Source organism: Oncorhynchus kisutch, linkage group LG24 (genome assembly GCF_002021735.2).
Source record: "Oncorhynchus kisutch isolate 150728-3 linkage group LG24, Okis_V2, whole genome shotgun sequence".
In the NCBI taxonomy this organism is placed as follows: domain Eukaryota; kingdom Metazoa; phylum Chordata; class Actinopteri; order Salmoniformes; family Salmonidae; genus Oncorhynchus; species Oncorhynchus kisutch.
In genome coordinates this window covers 4287283-4310043 of record NC_034197.2, presented here as the reverse complement: position 1 = coordinate 4310043, position 22761 = coordinate 4287283, and the positions used below count along the sequence as shown (strand labels likewise).

Genomic DNA, 22761 nt, shown 5'->3' with positions numbered 1-22761 from the left:
ATTTCCCCTGTGGCCAGTGCGAAGTCAGATGATATCCCACTACCAAGCTGGAATGTTTTCTTATCTTTCGCAGCTGCTGACCTATAGCCTACATAAAACCCAGCGCACTTGGCTGCAGTCCAAACATAACCTCATGTTCAAACATGTACCTATATGAGGTTAACCTACTGTAGCGCTGCCATTGGTTGATGCCAACAAACCCTGTTTGTCATGGTGGTACGGGTTCAAAATATTGCCCACTGTGGTCACCTTGACCCTCTCCTGCCAACATGAGTCATCACCAGAGTCCACACACTAAAAATAACAGCATTGAAGCGTACTTGGCAGAACTCTTCTATAAAGAGACTGACATGGCCAACTGTTCTGGGGGGTTTGAGAAAGAACAAGCCAGTGATCTCCTAAGAGTTGCTCTGAATTTCATCAGTCAATCTAATCGAGGATGCCTTCATGCAGGGCCACATGCTTGAACCACATTGAAACCTGAGCCAAGTCCCATCAAATGGCAAACCCAGACTATTTGCATTGCCCTCCCCTATTTTATGCTGCTGCTACTCTGTTATCTATGCAGTCACTTTCATAACTACCTACATAACTCGACCATCCTCAGTGAAATTTCATAAAAATAGTGAAACATTAAAGTTACCCTTTTTAGATAAAACAATATTAAATATTCATGTCACCAAATAATTGATTAAATAACTGTTTTGCAATGAAGGTCTACAGTAACTTCAACAACGGCTTGCTTCCGTCCTCTGGTTACAAACCCTAGGAGGCTCTTAGGCCTCACTCCCTTCCATAGACACAGTTTGTTTTGAACTAATTAAACATTTATTTGTTCAAATTACAGGAGATTGTGGAAGTATATTATAAATACTTTTCTTGGTTTTCTAACTTCATTTTTGTGTCCAGTTAGTGCAATGTACTTCAGTGTGCAGTTTTCTGCACCAGAATGGTTGTAACGGTTTTCTTCTGTTGAAGGAGAGGAGGACCAAAATGCAGCGTGGTTAGTGTTCAACATCTTTAATATAGACGATCAACGAGACCACTACAAAATACAAAACAATAAATGTGAAAACCGAAACAGTCCTAGCTGGTGCAATGACACAGACAGAAGACCACCATCCACAAACCCCCAACACAAAACAAGCTACCTAAATATGGTTCCCAATCAGAGACAATGACTAACACCTGCCTCTGATTGAGAACCATATCAGGCCATACATAGAAACGGACAAACTAGACACACAACATAGAATGCCCACCCAGCTCACGTCCTGACCAACACTAAAACACAACAGAACTATGGTCAGAACGTGACAATGGTAGTCTGGCCAATGCTGCTGAAAAAGGTTTTTGAAGAACCACTTTCACTATCTGGGGTACACGGAGAAAGTGCGAATTAAAAGCGAGGGTCGACTTCTGTCTGAGGTCAGTTTCATGAAGAAGGATGAAAAGGTGAGGGCGTTCAATACCAACTGGTATCGAAAGTATAGTTGGTTAACAGGGAGCCTTTCACCAAGTTGCCTGTATTGCTGGCCTTGCCTGCGTTTTTGGGCATGCAAGAATTTGCTTTTAGAGGACACGACGAGATGGACATTTCCGCCGACGGGCAACTACAAGGACCTTGCAGAGGTAATTGCACGTTACGATGCTTTACCTGCTTAACGTATCAAACTTTCGACTGTCTTTTCTGGTATGGTCGAAAACAATTCCGACTGATTTGACAGCTTCCATCGCATTGTCCATTAAAAAATGAGAGTTTGATGCGGCGCATTTATTTTCGCGTGCGCTCAAGTAAGCCTTCCACTTTCCTCCGGTATTTATTTAGCGAAGACTAATAACACACAATCACTCCGGACAGACACAAGCAAAAAGTCATGATCTAAATATTGCTGCAGCCTAGTCTACACCTAAACATTAGAGATCTGGCATGCTGTATGGGACGAAAACGAGGACATTTTCCTGTCTGATCATATGAGCAGCTGCAAACAGCCTATGCGCCCTGTCCATCTGGTCAGGATAAACTAATTGGTAACATTATGTATTTATAGTCCATTTGTGTGTCAGCAGAAAATATGAATGTAATCAAATTTAGTTTATATTCAAAATTGTGCTGGCTAGGCTGCCTATACGTTTTCAATCCATAATGATTAACTGGAATTAATGAATCAACATAATAGTGATGACGGATGTGAGTAAATGTTTTGTAAGGCCTACAGCTGCATAGGCCTGGACGATGCAAACATGCATAAAGCAAGCGCAGTCCTGTGGGTTCTATTGTCTCAGTTGTTGTCTATGTCAGGGCAGAGGAAATCTCCCTCCTAATCTAGTCTAAATATAATTTATATGAACAAATATAAGGTAGCTGCAGTTTGACAGGGTTTTCACCCCCCAGGGCCAGGAGTTCTTTTCAGGAGTAAAAAAGAGTCATGTGACCTGATTAGGAAAAACAGCCCATACAGTATATAAAACCTTTTTACAACTGATTAATCACTACCATACCTTAAGGTCCAGAGTTTTCCTAGTTAGGGGTTAACATATAAGGAAAAACTCCAGGCCCCAGGGGGTACAAATTGCCCCACCACTCTGGGACCTATGGTGGCGCCAGTCTGCTTGCAGCTATCGTCAGGTATGTGGATGATCAGGGCTTTAATTCAGGAACGTTTCTTGGTATACTTTGATGTGTCAAGTGGGCGAGATGTGCAATCTGTGTTTGACTTAATGAACTTTGAGATGTTTAAGTTCATAGTGAAACTCGTCCAAACCTATGATTGTGCAGCTGTAATGGAATGTATCTGCTATTTGTATTTACAGCTAAGTCCCCTCCTGTTCCCTGATTTAAGAGGTAATGACTACTCTTCTCCACTTCCTTTGTCAACTTTCTCCTGACATGAACTGAAGCCACGTCTCATGTGCCTGCTCATCCATTGGCACATTGAATGTTCCCCTCCAATTACTGTGAGTACCCCTATTAATTTTCTCTTTACTGTGTGATTTTACTCCTTGCTTGGACTAACACATTCTTAGCTCTCTCATTCCCATTCCCCATAATATTGTACTAAAAATGTATTTTATTAAATTCTTTAGGTTAAAATAATTAGTCTTTGACGATTTTTGAAACACACTCATCTCTGTGCATTCCGCGCCTATACCGTGGGTCTCCCATCCTCCTCACATTTTCAAGGCACCAGCCTCCACTGCTACATGTACATATTACCTCAATTACCTCGACTAACATTGACTCTGTACCGGTACCCCCTGTATATAGCCTCGCTATTGTTATTTTACTGCTGTTCTTTAATTATTTGTTACTTTTATTTGATGTATTTATTTATGATATTTATCTTAACTGCATTGTTGGTTAAGGGCTTGTAAGTAAACATTTCACCTGTTGTATGCATGTGACAAAAACAATTTGATTTGATATGGTAAGCCCCTTAGCCCCAGGGTAGTAGGAGACCAGAGGAACATGATAGTGGAGAGGGGAACCCTTTGGCTTAATTAAGCCTGAACTGTGATCCATGTGTCTCCGGTTACATGGATTACATATCAAATGCCATAGACCTAGACACACACCTGCACCTCTAATGAATGTATCATGTACTCCACTGGAAGGTGGCATGTTAGCCTACAGAGAGCCTGTTCCAGTTCCACCTTCTTTCATAACTCACTGAAACCCATTAAAAATGGAAATACTATAGTCTGGAGTTGCATAGATTATGAGTGTCAGTTGGTGACATTTACCATGTTCAATGTTAAGTGTTCAGAATGAGTAGTCCAGACCTACTCTTATCATATAGATGTTTTATTCGATTCTTGTTTTGTTTATTCGATTCTTGTTTCAAGCACTTTGAGATCCTTGTAATGAAAAGCACTATAGAAGTTGAATAAAGTATTATTATTATCTAAAAATGGTTGGCTGGTATTATGCCCTCACCTGTCTGAGCAGTCGGTTGTCAATGCCCTCAACTGCTATTATACTTATGCTGACCCTGACTTGGGTTGTGACCCTCTACGGTATTTCAGGGTTTTTATTTCCTGTTCCTCTTCACCACCACAGATTAAGCACACACCATCATCTTGACTTGGTGGAATAGTAACTGTGGTAATCCGAATTATTTGTGATTATTTCAGACATTCGTGTTCCTGTCGACAATAAAAAGTCCTCAGAAATATGTGCGTCTTCTCTCTTCAGACGACGATAACACTCTGACCTGAGCGGGCAGGTGCAGTGTCCAGATGCACATTCTAGAGCTCTGATTGGTTGGGAATGGCAGGGCTATGATGCTTGAGGGACCACTAAGGTAGGCTGAGCAGCCAAACTAACAGGACATAAGGGATACTGAAGGTACTGTGAGGGAACATTAGGTAGAGATGAGGGGAGCAGCACAGGCTTCATTATTATATTTTGTGGTCTATACTACCCTATAGGTAGCCATAACTGTGTAGAAAACTCCTTTTGAGGGGAACTTTTTCATTGTTGCATGTTGCTTTTATTTTTGTTCAGTTCATAAAAAAAAGCTTTTTTAGAAATCTAATTGTGTTTGTAGTCAATTTGATTGTTGCTTTCATACCCCTTGACTTATTCCACATTTTGTTGTTACAGCCAGTATTCAAAATGGATTAAATGTATATTTTTCTCACCCATCTACACACAATACCCCATAATGACAAAGTCAAAACATGTTTTTAGACATTTTAAAAAATGTGAAAATTTAATACAGAAATCTCATTTACATAAGTATTCACACCCCTGAGTCAATACATGTTAGAATCACCTTTGGCAGCGATTACAGCTATGAGTCTTTCTGGGTAAGTTTCTAAGTGTTTTGCACACCTGGATTGTACAATACTTACACAATTTTTTTTATTCTTCAAGCTCTGTCAAGTTTGTTTCAAGTCTTGCCATAGACTTTCAAGACAATTTAAGACCAAACTGTAACTAGACCACTCAGGAAGTAATCTTAGTAAGCAACTCTAGTATTATTGTTATTATTACTTGGCCTCTTGCGTTTGGAGTTTGTCTCCCAGTGTCTTTAGGAAAGCAGACTTTACTAGGTTTTCCTCTAGGATTTTGCCTGTGCTTAGCTCTTGTTTATTTTTTAACCCCCTTGCCGATGACAAGAATACCCATAACATGATGCAGCCACCACAATGTTAGAACATATGAAGAATGGTACTCAGTGAGGTGTTGTGGAGGAGGACAACAACGAGATGCAACAATTAAAGTTTTTTCTGTCAATGAAGTTTGGCTTCTGAGGTGATGTGATTGGTGTGAAGCCAAATCTGAACTGGCTTCCCTTCCCTTGACTTTTTTTTTCTTTTTCTGGTGCACCAACTATATGGGCTACACAGAGGGGCGCTGTTTCATTTGCTCTGTTGAGGCCACTGTTGAGGCTTGCCATAACAAATGGGTTGAATACTTATTGACTCAAGACATTTCAGCTTTTCATTTTTAATTAATTTGTAAAAATGTATGAAAACATAATACCACTTCCACATTATGGGGTATTGCCAGTGAAAAAAAAATCACAATTGGATCTATTTAAAATTCAAGCAGTCAAGGGGTGTGAATACTTTCTAAAGGCTCAATTTGATTTATTTTGACATTTTTTTACTTAAGTTTATGCATTTTGAGATGATTCTTGTCTAGTAAATTGAACTTGTGGTCTTTTTCAATTTTTTATTTTACCTTTTATTTAACCAGGCAAGTCAGTTAAGAACACATCCTTATTTTCAATGACGGCCTGGGAACAGTGGGTTAACTGCCTGTTCAGGGGCAGAACGACAGATTTGTACCTTGTCAGCTCAGGGGTTTGAACTCGCAACCTTCCGGTTACTAGTCCAACGCTCTAACCACTAGGCTACGCTGCCGCCCCAATCCAATCCTCAAGTTGCAGGTGGACAAACAAAAACCCACAAATTCTGACAAACTCCAAGCATTGATGATGCAAGAATGGGCTGCCATTCCAGGATGTGGCCCAGAAGTTAATTAACTGCATGCCAAGGCGGATTGCAGAGGTCTTATATTGACTCTGCATCAACTTTTATTTGTCAATAAAAGCCTTTGACACTTATGAAATGCTTGTAATTATAGTTCACTATTCCATAGTAACATCTGACAAATATCTGAAGACACTGAGGCAGCAGACTTTGAAAATTAATATTTGTGTCACTCAACTTTTGGTCACGACTATACACATATAAACAATAGCCTAAATGTAGGATATTCTGGTGGGAGGCAATGAGGAGACTCCAGATCTTTCCCCCACGTGTTTCCATAGCAACGTCATTCTTTTTGTCTAGTTTGATTGACCACTACCGCATCTATCAGGAGCACAGGATGCTTATAGGTCATAATAGAGAGCAATAGTAGAGGCGTCTTTTTGTAGGCACTATCTCCTCAATGGCTCGTTGGCCAAAGCCTAAGGGGAAATGAAAGTTGTTTATTTTATAAATGCTAAAAAAAACTAGATAGTGGCTTAGATCTTATATGATTTGTTTCATGAAATCATCTTCATCAGCTAACATCACTGTGAATTGAAGCATTTATGTCATTAAAACCAGCCCATAAAGCACACGAAGGCTTCAAAATTAAAAAGTGTCATGTTAACTGACATATCTCAGAACAAAACGTAACTCCTGAGCCTGTGTTAACCTCAGATCTTATTTTCAGTGTTTATCCCAATTATTTTCCCACATAGGAATGTCTGAAAAAAACAGTGATAACTCATAATAATAATACATACTGGAGCGCTATGTAATGTCATAGTCAAGTTCCAGTAGTCCAATTCCATAGGACCTTTCACATTGGTTGAGGTTGTTGTTTAAGACTCTCCCTAGAAATCAAAACAGACAAGGCCTTGCAAATCCTGCTCTTATCTTGTAAGTATTCTCATCAATTTTCAATTTATTGCCACACCCATTCAGAAGTGATAAAGTGGGCAGAGAATGATATCTCCCTACAAAACTCCCGTGGCCTACTAGTTGTCTTTGTGTAGGCCAAACCTTCTATCTGAATGGACTGCTGACTAACTGGCTGGAGAAGAAAATGAGGGAGGCCGACCAGCTCCAAGAGGTGTGTTAGGAGGGTCGATGAGATCAAGAAGATCCAAATCCTGAGGACCGGCAGCGTCCAGTGCTTGTAAGTTAGTCATAATTGTGGTCAATGCTGTCAATCAATTGTTTTTAAGTATAGATTCATAAATGTGTCTATGACAAGGCATGATGTTTGAACTAGAACATGTGTTCAACTGGGTGAACCGAGGATAGGTCATTTAAACAGACAGGTATCTGTTTGTGTTCTCCTCCCCACAGAGCCCAGCATGCTGGCGAGAGAACAGCCCTGAGTATACGGTTAGAGACTGGCTTAATGAAATCTCCATGACGGGCCGCTCTTCTCTTACGACCTTGGCTGGCCAAACCACCGCCTCTCACAGCCGGCGCTCCACCAGTTGTGGAGTACTTGCCTTACCGGTACCCCCACCTGGCTCCCATTACCACCTGGAGTCTTACGACAGAGGATGACGCCAAGTCTCCCAGCCCTGACTGGCCTCTCCGGTTGCCCTGTGATCCCCGGTGTCCCATGAATGGCGATGACCAAACCATTGCCATGGTCCATTTCTCTGCTGATGATGATGGATCTCTGGCCTCTCCCAGCCCTGTAGAGTACTTCAGCCTGGCTCCCACCACTGATGCCAACCTGAGAGAATTAGCCAGGAAGCTCATTCAGGCCCAGGGACAGGAAGTGGTGGTTGTGCAGGAGAATGAAATTATGGGAAGGGGAAAGTAGTCAACCAACAGAGTTAGAAGGAACAGTAGTCATCACTTTGGCTCTAAAACTTCAGGTGATTAATTTTAGAGAGGTGTAGTCATTTAAAGCTTGTATTTTAATCTCTTGTTGACTTAATTCAGGAAGGGAAAGGCAAGAAAAAGAAGCAAAGGCAGGTAAAAAGCTAGTAAAGGGAGTGGAAAATAACAGCCAGAAAGAGAAATAGGCTCCTCAGAAAAAGGCAAAAAGAGTCTGGGGACATGGTGAGAGACAGCAGTGTGGTCCAGAGAATAGGTTTATACTGTCCTGTAGTTCTAGTGTATGTTTTCACCCTTCAAGTGATTCTTTTGTTTTTAACACAACCATGTTTACAAGTCATGTTCTTATTCAAACGTAATCATAACTCTAACTACAGGTTTATTCAGTGGCTGCTGCCTAAACCAATGAAAACCTACCATACTCACCTTCCTACATACCCACCCCCACCTAACCATTCATCCATTTATTTACTTACCCACCTACCAACCAACCTATCTACTTTATTCTGTTTTGTCTGCTTATTTGGGACATATTGTGATTGTTTCATATTCTGATTACAATTTCAAAGTTATCATATTAAGACAGTCACAGTTCAATTGGGAATCACAAAAACAAAAGTCTACACAGAATGGAATTTATTGTGAAAGAATTTCAAATTACTGGAGTTAAATTAGTTCTAATAGTGGCACTCACGCACAGTGTGCTGCTTTCCAGGATTAATAGTGTGAAATATGAACAGTGTATCTATTATGTCTCAAAGCTGTTCTTAGTAGTTTCCCCACACTAGTTTCCACTTCTAAGAGCATTCAAAGGAGGTAAAAGCCAACATCTATGAGAATGGTTGGCACATGTTTTCAAAACAATACATTTAAAATGTGAGCAATGACTTGCCAGATGACATTGACCCAAGAAACCAAAAAGTGAACCTCTATTTTGAAATATGAAGTGCTGTACTGGTAGTATGGTGAAAAGCCACACACTACTCGTTATCTCCCCTACCATATAGGGGGGGGAGAGGTCAAGGGTTGACGGAGCAGAGGACAGCTACTTCTCCCTATACCGTAGGTCACGTGTCGGTCGCTGTGGAGCGAAGAGCATGCTTCTGCCGCCACATGTTGAACACCTACAGTAGGGAAACACAGAAACAAACTCTAGCTGTTGTAGCGGGGCACTGCCACTGACCTGCTTCAACCACAGTGAGGTTTGATATGCAGTAGCTGATGGTTCAACCAGGTACAATCAGAGCCTGTCACAACTCTGCAAATAGAAGACTCTAGGTAGAACGACAGGAGAACCAAAGAACTCTATACATATAGAGATTTTAGTTGCCATAAAAAATGTCTATGTTGTAATAACTATTAAAGCATGATGTTAGATGGTTCCTCACCCTGGAAGTAGTCTATGGGCCAGGAGAAACTGTAATCCATTGTTGTTTTCTTTAAACAGCCACCACAAGCGATGGGGAATGTTTTTTAAATTTTTTATGGCCAACTGAATATGGAGTTGATTTGAAGTAACTTCAAGTGATTTGGACATAGTGAACTACTCCTTTAACAGGAAACAAATTGACCTTTGGTAAAGTTATAGGCTAACCAGAGATTTTAAATAATGCTGACTTCGGTACAACTATAGAATAAGAATGGCTAATAATAACTAGTCCTCTATACAAAAATACATGGGAACTTGCTCTGTCTCACCTGCGCAATGAGGGCTTGGTCCAGTTGCGCGGCAAAGGTCTCAGACACCCGGGTTCTGATGTGTCTCTTCCTCCATGTCAGCCACGCCCACTGCTGCAGTCGGTCAGTGTGCTGCAGAGAGGAGTGGTCACACAAACAAAGGAAACTGAATTACTATGCCTTACACACAGGTAGTAATATGCACTATAAAATATGCAGTAAGCATTCATGACAACTTTAAATGCATAAATAGTAACCATTAAGTTAAGCAAATACATTATAAAACAGATGGCTCATTTAAAAAGTGTCACTGTAACCTAAGGTGAATCCTAATAAGTCCACTTCTACAAGTGTCCCAACGAGCGGGACAGCACTTTGCTTTCTTACCAGGGTCTTGAGTAGGAGTGCAGCAGCGGTCTGGTCTCTCCAGCTGACCCACAACACCTGGGTGAGTCTCCTCCGAGCTCTTTTCAGCAGCACACCTAAACGCCACCGCCGTAGACACTCCCTTTGGAAGTGAGAGAGGTATTATAAAAGGTTTGATTATACTGATTTAATAAACATTAATTTACCTTGCTTACACCAACTACTTTTGTATACAGACTAAAAGTAACATTTGTCTCCGTTCAGATACATATACATACAGCCAGCCATGAGACGTACCTCAGTCTAGCCTCCAACTGATTCTTCCTTTCAATGTGTCTGATGCCAATTCTGTTCACCCAACAGGCAAAGTACTTCTGTGAGAGGTGTAGAGATCGTCTTTTACGCAACTGGACCTGATGCAGGTGGAAAACAAAGACAAATAGGACATTACCTACTTACCTGCTACACATCATAAGGGTGACAGCAGGTCAGAAATAGGACTATTGATATTATATGCATCTCTGTGCAGTAGCTAACCATGCAATGACAGAAGGGCTCAATCACTGGTGTCACTTTAATTTAGAGGACAGGCTCATAGGAATGGCTGGAATGGAATGAATGAAACCTTATCAAACGCATGGTATACTGTCCTTCATCAGCTTCCTCTGGACTTAACCCAATAATGACTGGTCTAATGAAAGAATCCAAATCACGTTATCAACTCCATTATGATTCTTCCCAAAGGATACCTCTTGGTGCCAGGTGTGGAGTGATGATCTCAGCAGACGACTCCTCTGCCTGGATTTTGTTCTCTGGACCAGGTCACTTAAGAGATTATGGGACACGGTGCGCCTCCTCCAGACACTGAAAGCTGATTGGGTCTGGTGGGTGCGTAGCCGTGACTCCGCCTTCTGAAAAGTTGACAGGCTCTCCGTCACTACCCTTCGCCAGACCCGAAAAGACCTATACGGGACAAAAAAAGACAGCAACGAGATTACCAATTGGGAAGTAAAGGTCTTGACATGCCCACAATCAAAGAATCCAGGGGCAAGCAATGTGATGTATTACAACTTCAACTGTAATGGGGCTAAAAAGTTACAGATGACATGCACTGTATGTGAAGCCTACCTGAAGAGAATGATATTTGGCCACTTGGAGGACAATGGAAGCAGATTCAATAAATACTTAAAGAGGGGACTAGCGTGGTACTACATGTTATATAAATCTGTCAGTCTGTGACGTGGCACGCAACCATTGCTTGATACATGCAACATCTGAGCAGGGGAAAGCGAACTCTGAAATCTGATACCACTTGAAGCTGGGATGTCCCGCCTACACTACCATTTAATTCAATCTTCCGACTGTCCAACTCCTGGCTGAATGCTACATCACAGCCACTGACAAAGCACACGCCTTCAAACCATTTGGGCTTTCACACTAAATTGTTTTGGAGCCGGTTCGTTTGGACTGGTGTGAACACTATCCGCATTAGGGAGCGCACTAAACAATGCACCACGGTTCAATGAAAATGGTATGAACACAGCAGCGACCAAACAGAGGAAAATAACCAGAGGTATGCAGTAGGCCTATTATTGGTTGTTTGACTGCGAGCATTTGATGAAATGCAGGCAGTAGTCTACCATAACTTTATCTCTGAAACATTCAGTGAGTAGCAGCGCATTTATTAGCACATTGATGCAGATTAGGTGAGATGTGGGCAATAACCCAGAGGTGTGGGCACGCGTCACATTACTTGGACTCAAGTCGGACTCCAGCCACAAATTTGATAGAAAATAACTTCAGACTTGACTTGGACCCTTGGGACTCGACTTTGACTTTGAGACTGACTTGAAATTCTGGCCCGGTTTTGTCACTCATTTTGTGGCACAGAGTCTCCATGGATTACTCTCCATGCAGCATACCTTTGGTTATTTGATCTGGTCACTAACATAGGCCTATGGCATAGCACCAATTTATAAAAAATAAAGTCTCATCTGTGCTTCAGAACCCAAAAATTTTACATTTCACTGTTGACCAATAACCAGTCATCAGCATTGTTGCGCAAAGGAGATCTTGCTTACAAGCAAAAACTCAAACAGGTAGTAGCTCAATACGGAAGTTTTCCGATGAAGCGGATGCTTGGCTACAGGACTGTTTTGCTAGCACAGACTGAAATATGTTCCGGGATTCATCTGATAACTTTGAGGAGTTTATTACATCAGTCATCAGCTTCATTAATAAGTGCATTGACTACCTCGTCCAATGGCGGCATTGTGCATGGTGATCTTAGGCTTGTGTGCGGCTGCTCGGGCATGGAAACCCATTTCATGAAGCTCCCGACAAACAGTTATTTTGCTGACATTGCTTCCAGAGGCAGTTTGGAACTCGGTAGTGAGTGTTGAAACTGAGGACATATGATTTTTACTCGCTACGCTATGGAGATTTCATGGTTGTGCGCTCGATTTTAAACACTTGTCAGCAACAGGTTTGACTGAAATGGCCAAGTCAACTCATTTGAATGGGTGTCCACCTACTTTTGTGTATATATAGTGCATGTGAGAATGCTGTAGTGCAGTTATTCCCAAACTGGGGTATGCGCAATGCCATCGGGGGTACACCAAAGAAAAAAGTGATTCACATTCAAAAAAATTTGTTTTTCTTCATCACATTTACAAACAGTCCATTTCTATTTTCCAATGGGTCTGGCTGAGGTTTTTGTCTCGCTTGAGTGGTCTCGTTTCACTGCCAAAAATACAATTAAACCATCTAGTGTTTCAAGTTAAATAACTACACAATGTCAAATACAGGTAGCCTAGTCAAATAATTAACATCGAGTCACATTAACAGTTACTCTCTGGCAGGAATTCCACTAACGGTATGTAGCCAAACATAGCTGCTGTTCATTCCGTTTGCTGGAAAATGAATAAATGGTTAACAAAAAGTAAGGCCCGTGTCCATAGAGACAAATACCAGTTCTACTGGTAATAGTGCTACTACCCGCAGTACTACACCTGCACCTGTTGGCGACACACAAGTTGTTCTGCTTCCACGAGCACATCCTATGCTAGCATCAGTAATTCTACATTTGTTGTTAGCCCAGCTAACATGGGCACAGACAGTTGTGAATTTGATGCAACCGAAGAGCTGCTGCCCCATTACCTGGGAAAGCACCGAACAACAGGCAGGGGCATTGGACCATTTAACAGGCGCAAAAATGATGAGAACTACATTGATTTGGGGCTCAGTTATATTGGAAGTAGTGCCTTTCCTCAGCCACAGTGTGTTATATGTACAAAAGTACTATCTCACAACTCGATGAAACCTTTACTCCTACGCAGACATTTAGAAACTAACATGCCAGTTTGAAAAATAAGGCGCAGGACTTTTTTGAGCTTGAATTAAGACGACTTTTGAGTAGGACATGTATAAAAGCAACAGATACCATTAATAAGAAGGGGCTAGAAGCGTCTTATATGGTGAGCTACCGAGTAGCTAGGACAGACAAGCCCCATACTATTGTGGAAGACTTAATTCTTCCTGCTGCCGCGGATATTGATAGGACAATGCTGGGGGAAACAGCCAAAAAACACTTTCACAACGCATCAGTGACATGGCAGGAGATGTTTTGAAACAATTACTGCTTCGCATACAAGCCAGTGAATTATCTGCGTTACAGCTGGATGAGTCAACAGACATGGCGGTCCTGTCACAGTTCCTGGTATATGTCCGTTATGTTTATGGGGGGATCAATTAAGAAAGACATCCTCTTCTGCAAACCACTGGAAACCCGGACAACAGGAGAGGATCTTTTTAAAGTACTGGACAGCTTTGTGACATCAAATGGACTTTGGTGGTCAAGATGTGTTGGTATCTGTACTGATGGCGCAAAAGCCATGACAGGGAGACCTAGTGGAGTGGTAACACGCGTGCAAGCAGTTGCTCCTGACACCATGTGGGTACACTGCAGCATCCACTGAGAGGCTCTTGCTGACAAGGGAATGCCTGACAGCTTGAAAGATGTTTTGGACACTACAGTGAAAATGGTTAACTTTGTTAAAGCAAGGCCCCTAAACTTTCGTTTATTTTCTGCATTATTCAATGATATGGGCCGAACAACAGGCTATTGGGCCTGTAACGCTATTACAACATACGCTGGTTAAAAGTATTGATACGGGTTTTTTTTTCAATTGAGAGCCAAGCTTAAAGTTTTCTTTACTGTCCATAATTTTCACTTGTCGGACGAGTTTCTCACACGACTGGCCTATCTGGGTGATGTTTTTTCTCGCCTGAATGATCTGAATCTAGGATTACAGGGACTCTCTGTGCAGGACAAAATTGAGGCTATGATTAAGAAGTTGGAGCTCTTCTCTGTCTGCATTAACAAGGACAACACACAGGTCTTTCCATCCTTGTATTATTATTTTGTGTGGAAATTAACTCAAGCTTACGGACAATGTCAAATGTGATATAGCGAAGCACCTGAGTGAGCTGGGTGCGCAATTACGCAGGTACTTTCCCGAAACGGACGACACAAACAACTGGAAAAGTTATCCCTTTCATGCCCTGCCTCCAGTCCACTTACCAAATATCTGAACAAGAGAGCCTCATCGAAATTACAACAAGGGGTTCGGTGAAAATGTCATTTAATCAGAAGCCACTGACAGATTTCTGGATTGGGCTGAGCTCAGAGTATCCTGCCTTGGCAAATTGCGCTGTTAAGACACTGATGCCCTTTGCAACCTCGTACTTATGTGAGAGTGGATTCTTGGCCCTCACTAAAATTATTTAAGACCGACTCTCTCCAATACAACCCAACATTGCAGAGTTATGTGCATCCTTTCAAGCACACCCTTCTCATTAACCAGGGAAGAGTTAATCACAATTTTCGATGAACAAATAAAGTTTTATATGTAAGATGGCTAAATAAAGAGCAAAATGATTGATTATTATTATTATTTGTGCCCTGGTCCTATAAGAGCTCTGTCACTTCTCTCGAGCCGGGTTGTGACGACAACTCACACTCATTTTCTAAATATGCTTTACAGCCAAAGCTAGACAAGCATTTGTGTAAGTTTATCGATGGCCTAGCATAGCATTATGCCTTGCTAGCAGCAGGCAACCTTGTCACAAATCAGAAAAGCAATCAAATTAAATCGTTTACCTTTGATGAACTTCGGATGTTTTCACTCACGAGACTCCCAGGTAGATAGCCAAAGTTCATTTTTTCCCAAAATATTATTTTTGTAGGCGAAATAGCTCCGTTTGTTCTTCACGTTTGGCTGAGAAATCGCCCGGAAATTGCAGTCACGAAAACGGCGAAAGCCACCACTTACGCAATGTGGCCGCCTACGGCTATTCTTCAACATAAATGCGTAAAACTACGTCACAATGCTGTAGACACCTTGGGAAATACGTAGAAAGCGTAAGCTCGTTGATGGCACACTCACAGCTCAATAGGGACTCATTGGAACGCAGCGCTTTCAAAACCTGGGGCACTTCCGGATTGGATTTTTCTCAGGCTTTCGCCTGTAACATCAGTTCTGTTATACTCACAGACAATATCTTTACAGTTTTGGAAACGTTAGAGTGTTTTCTATCCAAAGCTGTCAATTATATGCATATTCTAGCATCTTGTCCTGACAAAAATATCCCGTTTAAAACGGGAAAGTTTTTTTTCCAAAAATGAAAATACTGCCCCCTAGTACCAACAGGTTTTAAGTGTGGGACGTTACCGTGGTAACGTGAATCGAGTCATGTTTGTGCCTGTGAGATTGAGTCTGACTTGTAGAATCGTTGTCTTCTCTTCCCTAGCAGTTTAAACCCAAAAATGTATTAAGCTGTGAGAACAAAACAATGTAAATAGACAAGAAACACAAGGACAAAGTCCCACTTTTGTAGACTTTAATTTCAAGTAAATTAGACCAACTTTTATGCCTGTGCGCAGCGCCTCTAAAAATGAATCTTTCACTCAGCTCTTCATGTGCGCACAGCACCAAGCCAGGCAGAGGTGGGATAGGTCATAGGATTTGTAGTTATTTTACTTTGTGTGATTAATTTACCAGCTATGAAACAAAATTACAGAAATACTTTGAAAAAAGCTACTGAAGCATTTATTTTACTTGACTATTTTTATTCACAAATGCGAGTGAAATGCTCGCCCTGTGGAGCCCTGACCACCCGCCAACATGGCTGGTGAAATAGACATTACCCGCCAATGCTAAAATCTACCCGCATTTGGCAGATGTTAATTTTAGGCACTGATGAGACCGACTATTGGGAGGAGGTCAGTGAACTGGCAGTGTGGTGCCAGGACAACAACCTCTCCCTCAACGACAGGAGACTTTAATTTAAAGTAAGCTGATCGTGGACTACAGGAAACGGAAGGCCGAGCACGCCCCCATCCACATGAACGGGGCTGTAGTGGAGCAGGTGGAGAGCTTCAAGTTCCTTGGTGTCCACATCACTAAGGAATTATCATGAGAGCATCTTGACTGGCTGCATCACTGCTTGGCATCCGATACATTTCAGTCATTTAGTAGATGCTCTGAACTTGTTCTGAACCCACTGCCCGCAAATCGTCATTACATTTCTTGGGAGTATGCAGAATTACTAGTTATTGTTTATGGCCCTCGTGATAAATAATTACTTTTGGGATTACATTTCAAATTCAATTTTAGTTGGAATTTTCCACATTTTTTGGCATACAAAGTGGGATTGAAATGGATTTATTTGTGATTTTTCTGTCCTTGATCTACACAAAATATCCCATAATGTCAAAGTGATAAAATGTTAACAAATTAAATAACTAAAACAGTTTTTGAAAAAGTATTCACCCCTTTTGTTTTAGTAAACCTAAATTAGTTCAGGGGTACAATTTGGCTTAACAAATCACATATTAAGTTACATGGACTCATTCTGTGTGAAATAATAGAGGTTAACATTATTTTTCTAATGACTATGCCTTCCTCTGTCCACCATACATACATCTGTAAGGTCCCTAAGTCAAGTACTGAATTTCAAGCACAGATTTTACTACAAAGACCAGGGAGCTTTTCAAATCAGACATTGAATATATCTTTAAGCATGGTCAAGTTAATAATTATGCTGTGGATGATGTATTAAACCACCCAGACACAACAAAGATACAGTCATCCTGAACTGAGCTGCAGGACAGGAAAGAAACTTCTCAGGGATGTCACCATGAGGCCATTGGTGATTTAAAAAACAGCTACAGAGTTCAACGGCTGTGATGGGAGAAAACTGATGATGGATCAACAACATTGTTGTTACTCCACAATAATGACCTAAATGACGGAGTGAAAAGAATACAAATACACAAGCAGAAAATATCCCAAAACATGGCAAATTAATAAACTTTTGGGCCTAATTCCAAAGCACTATGTTTGGGGCAAATCCAACATAACATCTCTGATTACCTGCCTCCTTACTTTCAAGCATGGTGGTGGCTATTTCATGGTATGAGTATGCTTAACCTCGGCAAAGACTGGAGTTTTTCAGGATAAAAAGAAACGGGATGGAGCTAAGCACAGGCAAAATCCTAGAGGAATACCTGCTTCAGTCTGCTTTACACCAGAATCTGGGAGAGGAATTAACCTTTCAGCAGGACAAAAACCTATGACCAAATCTACACTGGAGTTGCTTACCAAGAAGACAGTGAATGTTCCTGAGTGACCAAGTTACAGTTTTGACTTAAATCTGCTTGAAAATCTATGGCAAGACTTGAAAATTGCAGTCTAGCCATGACCCCAACACCTTGACAGAGCTTGAAGAATTTTGCAAATGCTAAATGGGCAAATATTGCGCAATCCAGGTGTGTAAAGCTATTACATTTACATTTGAGTCATTTGGCAAACGCACTTATCCAGAGCGACTTACAAGAGCAATTAGGGTTAAATACCTTGCTCAAGGGCACATCGGCAAATGTTTCACCTAATCAACTCAAGGATTCAAACCAGCGACCTTTCGATTACTGGCCCAACACTGAACCACTAGGCTACCTGCCTGAAACTTACCCAAGAAAACTCACAGCTGTAATCTGCCAAAGGTGTTTCTAACCTGTATTGACTCGGGGGTGAATACTTGTTATATTTTTCATTAATTTTTATATTTTTATATTTTGAATTTCTTCTACTTTGACATTACAGAATATTTTGTGTAATTCATTGACAAAAAAATCTAAATGTAATTAAATCCCCAAAATCCAAGTGGGGTGAATACTTAAAACCAACAGCCTACCTGCGCATTAGGTGAGCCCGTCCCAGCCGTGAGGCCTCTTGGTGGCGATGGTGGACTCTGAGCCACAGTTGAAAGGCTCTGGTCACTCTGCGACCCTCCAGCCACAGCCACACTGCCTCCTCCATCTGCCTCTGGCATCTAGACTCTGACCAACACAAACAGGCTGTGTGTGGGTGGGGACCTGGGAGTGCTTCAGCACAAAATGGCTGCCATACTTCTCCCATGTGAATGCGACACATTGAAATATGGCAGCATTTCTCCATCCATTCCTTGGATGTGGACCTTTTTATTTCAGGCCTGCATTAGCACACCCAAACGCCTAACTAATTCATCAATAACCAAGCTGATTCCCTTGAATCAGGTTTGCTAGTGCAGGTTAGAACAAAAATGTACACACCCTGGGGAACATCAGGAATGGATTGAGAAACGCTGAAATATGGAACCTTATAGCCACTTGGCTCTCAAACAAAGGCAACATCACATATTAAACAGTCCCTCTGTTCAACCTGTTAAGAGAATGATAATCATGTCGCTACCTTTAGTCCACTTCCACCAGCATAGCAGAACTTCACGTGCCCCTCTCCTCTCTCTCTGTACACACAGTATAGTGACTGCTCTGGATGTGCGTGTCCTCTCCCTCCAGTGATCAAAACACTAAAACAAACACACACTGGCTACTTACTGATGGGAAAGCACAATACAGATTGAACAGTCTTGTTAGGTTGACACCAAAGTCATTTTGATTTTGATTCACGAAGATGTCACCTTCCTTTAGTTCCTGCTAAATATGTGAATATGACTCTGTCCAGAAACAACCTCTACCCCTGCCTATCCAGTGAGAAGTTGTGTGAAATTGAAAGAATTTGATTACGATTAGAAATATAGTAGTACTGTAAATTATTTCCTAGCTCCTTTTTCTTGGATTGGCTTGGTGTGGCTGGTTGTTTTCGCCCATAGAAATAGAATGCAAATCATTGATATTGAATTATTTGACAATCATCTAATTCTATGTTTTTTCAGCAGTCCTCTCAAATGTGCATGTGCAGAAAGGGTTAAACCCTTAGGGTTGTCTAGATGGGACCTGTGTGTGTGTATAAAGAAAAGGGATGCTGCACCTGACGTATTGTCCCTCTGTTGAAGTGTTTGAGCGCTATGCACCCTCTAGTGGCCGTTCTCCAGTGGTTCATGGTGACAGCAGTGAGTTTGAAGTGTATGTGTTTCAGTCTCTGCTCCAGGACCTTCAGTCTGTTTCGAGCCTGCTCCAGCTCACTCCTCCAGTGGGTAAAACACAGGGCCACCAGCCTCCTGGCTCTGCCAAGATGGAACCTGGCACCTTTGTGCTTACGTGCTAGTGTAGGGCCGGTGTAGGCTTGCCAGCTCTGGAAAACCCTGCGTGGGAGAGAGAGAAGTAAAAAGAGGTGAGAATAATTCTGAATGCTACACAGAAGTACTTGTCCAATCCACTCAAACGTTATTGGAGGAATGTCCCTGTGATACACAGAAAAATCAAGTAGCAAACTGGTACTGCAATGCATGGCACACTGCTTTGTTATTGTAGGGGAAAATGTTTATTTTCATATTCAAGGACGAATGATTAGTTACATTTTCTTTCTCACACACACACACATTGCCTGGCTACCCAAACCCTTGCTCCGGCCAAATGCCACGCCCACGGACTTTAGTTTAGTCTCCGCAATGAGTCTGAAACTGAGTACCTACCTGACGATTTCTAGAACGCAAACACATTCTAACCATTCTGATTGGTCCCAGAAACCGATGGGTTGGGCCAGAGCCAGAACGCACGTGGGTATAGCGTCATTGGCTTTGATACTCTGATTGGTTAGAGATAATCCAATCGCTGATAACTTTGTTTTGCACAACACCCCTCATTTTGACGTCAATACAAACGACTTCAACAACGGCTTTCTCAGACTGAAATATGTAGCGAACATAGAGCAGTGGAACAATTCAGTTTGAGTCGTAAGGCAGCGCAGCACACACACATTTCCCCATCATCACACCTCTTGCACAGAGTCTGGTTGTGGAATACCAAACTGGTCAGTGAGGACTGATGGGCTGTGATCCAGTAGTAGAACCTCTCTGCGACGTCTCTCCTCTGTCTCTGCTGAAGGAGCTCCGTCGCCCTCTCCTGGTCATCCACGCTCTGCTTGGCGCGCCGCGCCCACTCCCTGCCCAGCACCCTCGCCCGCTGGCACCTGGGGAGCACGCACATGGACGTCAATATGATTATATGACGTGAAACAGCCAATCGTGAAAGAGTATTTAACACTATGTAGTCAACCTTTTTTTGTTTAGAGCTTCGTATTGGTTGATTCTGATACTTTTCAAGTGGGAAACTCGCACCTCGTGCTTCCAAGTCGGAATATGAAAGGTGCGCTAACAGCTCAAACTGAGTCTTCCTGCTACAAATGAGTATGTTGGATGTTCAAATTGTATTATACAGTGTATGGTACATTAGTTATCTTCTGCACCTTAAAACATCATTTATTTGTCTACTTATTTGATATACTTAATACCTGTCTCTCCGTCTGTGCAGCGCCCATCTCCACCGGGTCAAGGAATACCAGGTCAGACAGGTGACGCGGTGGCTGGCTGCCTTGCTTTCGAGTGCCCTCTGTCTCCAGTGGCGTGCTGCTGCCCTGGCTAAGCTCTGCTGGTAGAGGAAACGCTCCTTCCAGGAAGTAAAAGCCGCAAGCAGTGTTCTTCTGTGCCTCTGCGTCTTCATGGCTATGATGGCACTCTGCTCTCTGGCGCTGCGTTGGGCCTGGGCGTGCCATCGCTGCAGTAGTCTGAGTAGAAGACCGAAACAACTGGAAAATGTAAGGCATTGACATTTTTCCACAAGAAAAAGGAAATAACACTCAAATGAAGTAGAGATGATTGACATCACGGTGGCCCTAGATGTGCCATCTAGACCCCAGTACCCCATGAAATAAAACCATATATAGATTCTACAGACCCTACCGAGTACTTCTAATGCCACTTTCACCTCGGCACAAAGACTTGTTTGCTCTAGAAACCAATATGTAATTCAAATACAATGTATTGCATTGGGGCCAATGGAATGGGCCAGCAACACTCCGTATTCCTCAGTCCCCATGAAATGACACCAGATATACACTCAGTGGCCAGTTTATTAGGTACACCCATCTGCAAAGCCTCAGTTAAAATGTGCATATGTTTTTTGCACTGAGCTTACTATTAGTTGATTCTGATACTTTCCAAGTGGGAAACGTGGACCTCATCTTTCTACAATGAGTTTCCAAGTTGGACATTTCTGAGTTGTCTTGAACGCGGCATGAGAGCTTCCCCATTCATCTTGTGGTTTCACTTTAGGCAATGACAAGCAAAAGCAAGAGAGATCGTAAATGTTTCTTTGCACTTCCAACTGAACAATCATTGCGTCTGATATGTCTTTGATTTATTTGGAAATAGGGCTGTGCAGAGGCTCGAAATTACACTCAAATTGTGAAAATTATAATAACGCTCTAATTTCTGTAAGAGCTGTTAAAAATTAAAAATAATAAACGGCTGAAATTTCTGCACGTCTTGGGTGGGTTGAGTTTTGGCCCAGACCATTACGTACTAATCTGATCTGATTATAATAGACCAATGGCAGTTCATATTTTATTTGCATATCCTCCCACAGCAGCTGCTGGTCCTGCACATTGAAGTATATAAATCACACTGGTCAAAAGGATAATTTTGTGCCACAAACTAGCAGACAACCTCCAACTCCTGCACTCAATCAGAAATATCATCCCAAGCTTCCTCCAAAACAGCCAAGGTTTCCACAGCCACCATTCACCCCAGAAGCTGGAGTCCCTCAATGTTCAGTCCTCAGCACACTTCTATGAAACTATCTATATCTCATGCACTTACTACCCCCCACCTCACCCTACGTGGGACAGGAATATGTACCTGCCTGGATTACAACTTCCACACATCAAATGAACAGACTACAAAGAATACAGAACAAAGCAATAAAACTGCCATTCAGAAAACCATGCTTCATCAACATTCAAAACGTCCACCACATATCTGGAGTCAAGACCATGACAGAAAGACAGGCAATATTATGACAGAAATACAGAAATACCTGAACAGAGCAATCCATAACCCAAGCACAATGGGCCACAGAAACACTATCAACCACAGGGCTCTAGAGTGTGACTATTTTGGTCGCATATGCTCCTAGATTTTTTGCTGTGTAACGTGACATTTTATTTTGGGAGCATCAGTGCAACCAGGAAAAAAAAACACCCAGATAATAATTGTTGTAATGATAGGTTTCACAGTGCAGTTGTTTCCAAGTGCCCTGTAGAAAAAAGTGAGTGCAGTTTCGTTCAATCAAAAGCCTACATGTAAGGAACACTAGGGCTGACCCCAATTAGTCAACTGGTTGATTGTTTGGCCGTTATGCTGATGGTCGACAGAGATTGTTTTAGTCGAGCAGTAACAAATATATACAGTACCAGTCAAAAGTTTGGACACACCTACTCATTCTAGGTTTTTTCTTTATTTTTACTATTTTCTACATTGTAGAATAATAGTGAAGACATCAACACTATGAAATAACACATATGGAATCATGTAGTAACCAAAAAAGTGGAAAAGCAGCCAACAAGTGCT

General features: G+C 41.8%; 1 protein-coding gene and 1 long non-coding RNA gene across 2 annotated transcripts; one reads left to right on the top strand and one right to left on the bottom strand.

Moving 5' to 3' along the window:
• Window positions 1-1269: 1269 nt before the first annotated feature.
• On the top strand, window positions 1270-11047 carry LOC116357012 (uncharacterized). Its single transcript, XR_004205311.1, has 6 exons — window positions 1270-1632; window positions 2815-2958; window positions 7002-7144; window positions 7318-10011; window positions 10216-10339; window positions 10597-11047. It is a non-coding gene; the product is annotated as an uncharacterized LOC116357012 (long non-coding RNA).
• LOC109869652 (protein SFI1 homolog) lies at window positions 8822-21994 on the bottom strand. The gene is made up of 10 exons (XM_031804255.1): window positions 20646-21994; window positions 20130-20324; window positions 19224-19497; window positions 18645-18762; window positions 18109-18253; window positions 10602-10815; window positions 10150-10265; window positions 9874-9994; window positions 9508-9618; window positions 8822-8933 (listed from the first exon to the last, which is right to left on the bottom strand). The coding sequence occupies exons 1-10, from the start codon at window positions 21056-21058 to the stop codon at window positions 8877-8879; spliced, it is 1764 nt and encodes a 587-aa protein (XP_031660115.1). The 5' UTR covers window positions 21059-21994; the 3' UTR covers window positions 8822-8876.
• Window positions 21995-22761: the final 767 nt, after the last annotated feature.

Bases quoted from the DNA above. Each gene is read 5' to 3' on its own strand.
- LOC109869652 (XM_031804255.1), bottom strand. From the start codon at position 21,058: ATGGGGTACTGGGGTCTAGATGGCACATCTAGGGCCACCGTGATGTCA. The intron at 18,763-19,223 runs GTGCAGCATCCC...TGTTTGTTTTAG, and splicing joins ACAGAGGGACAATACGTCAG to TGTTTTGATCACTGGAGGGA. The intron at 9,995-10,149 runs GTACGTCTCATG...TCACTTCCAAAG, and splicing joins CAGTTGGAGGCTAGACTGAG to GGAGTGTCTACGGCGGTGGC.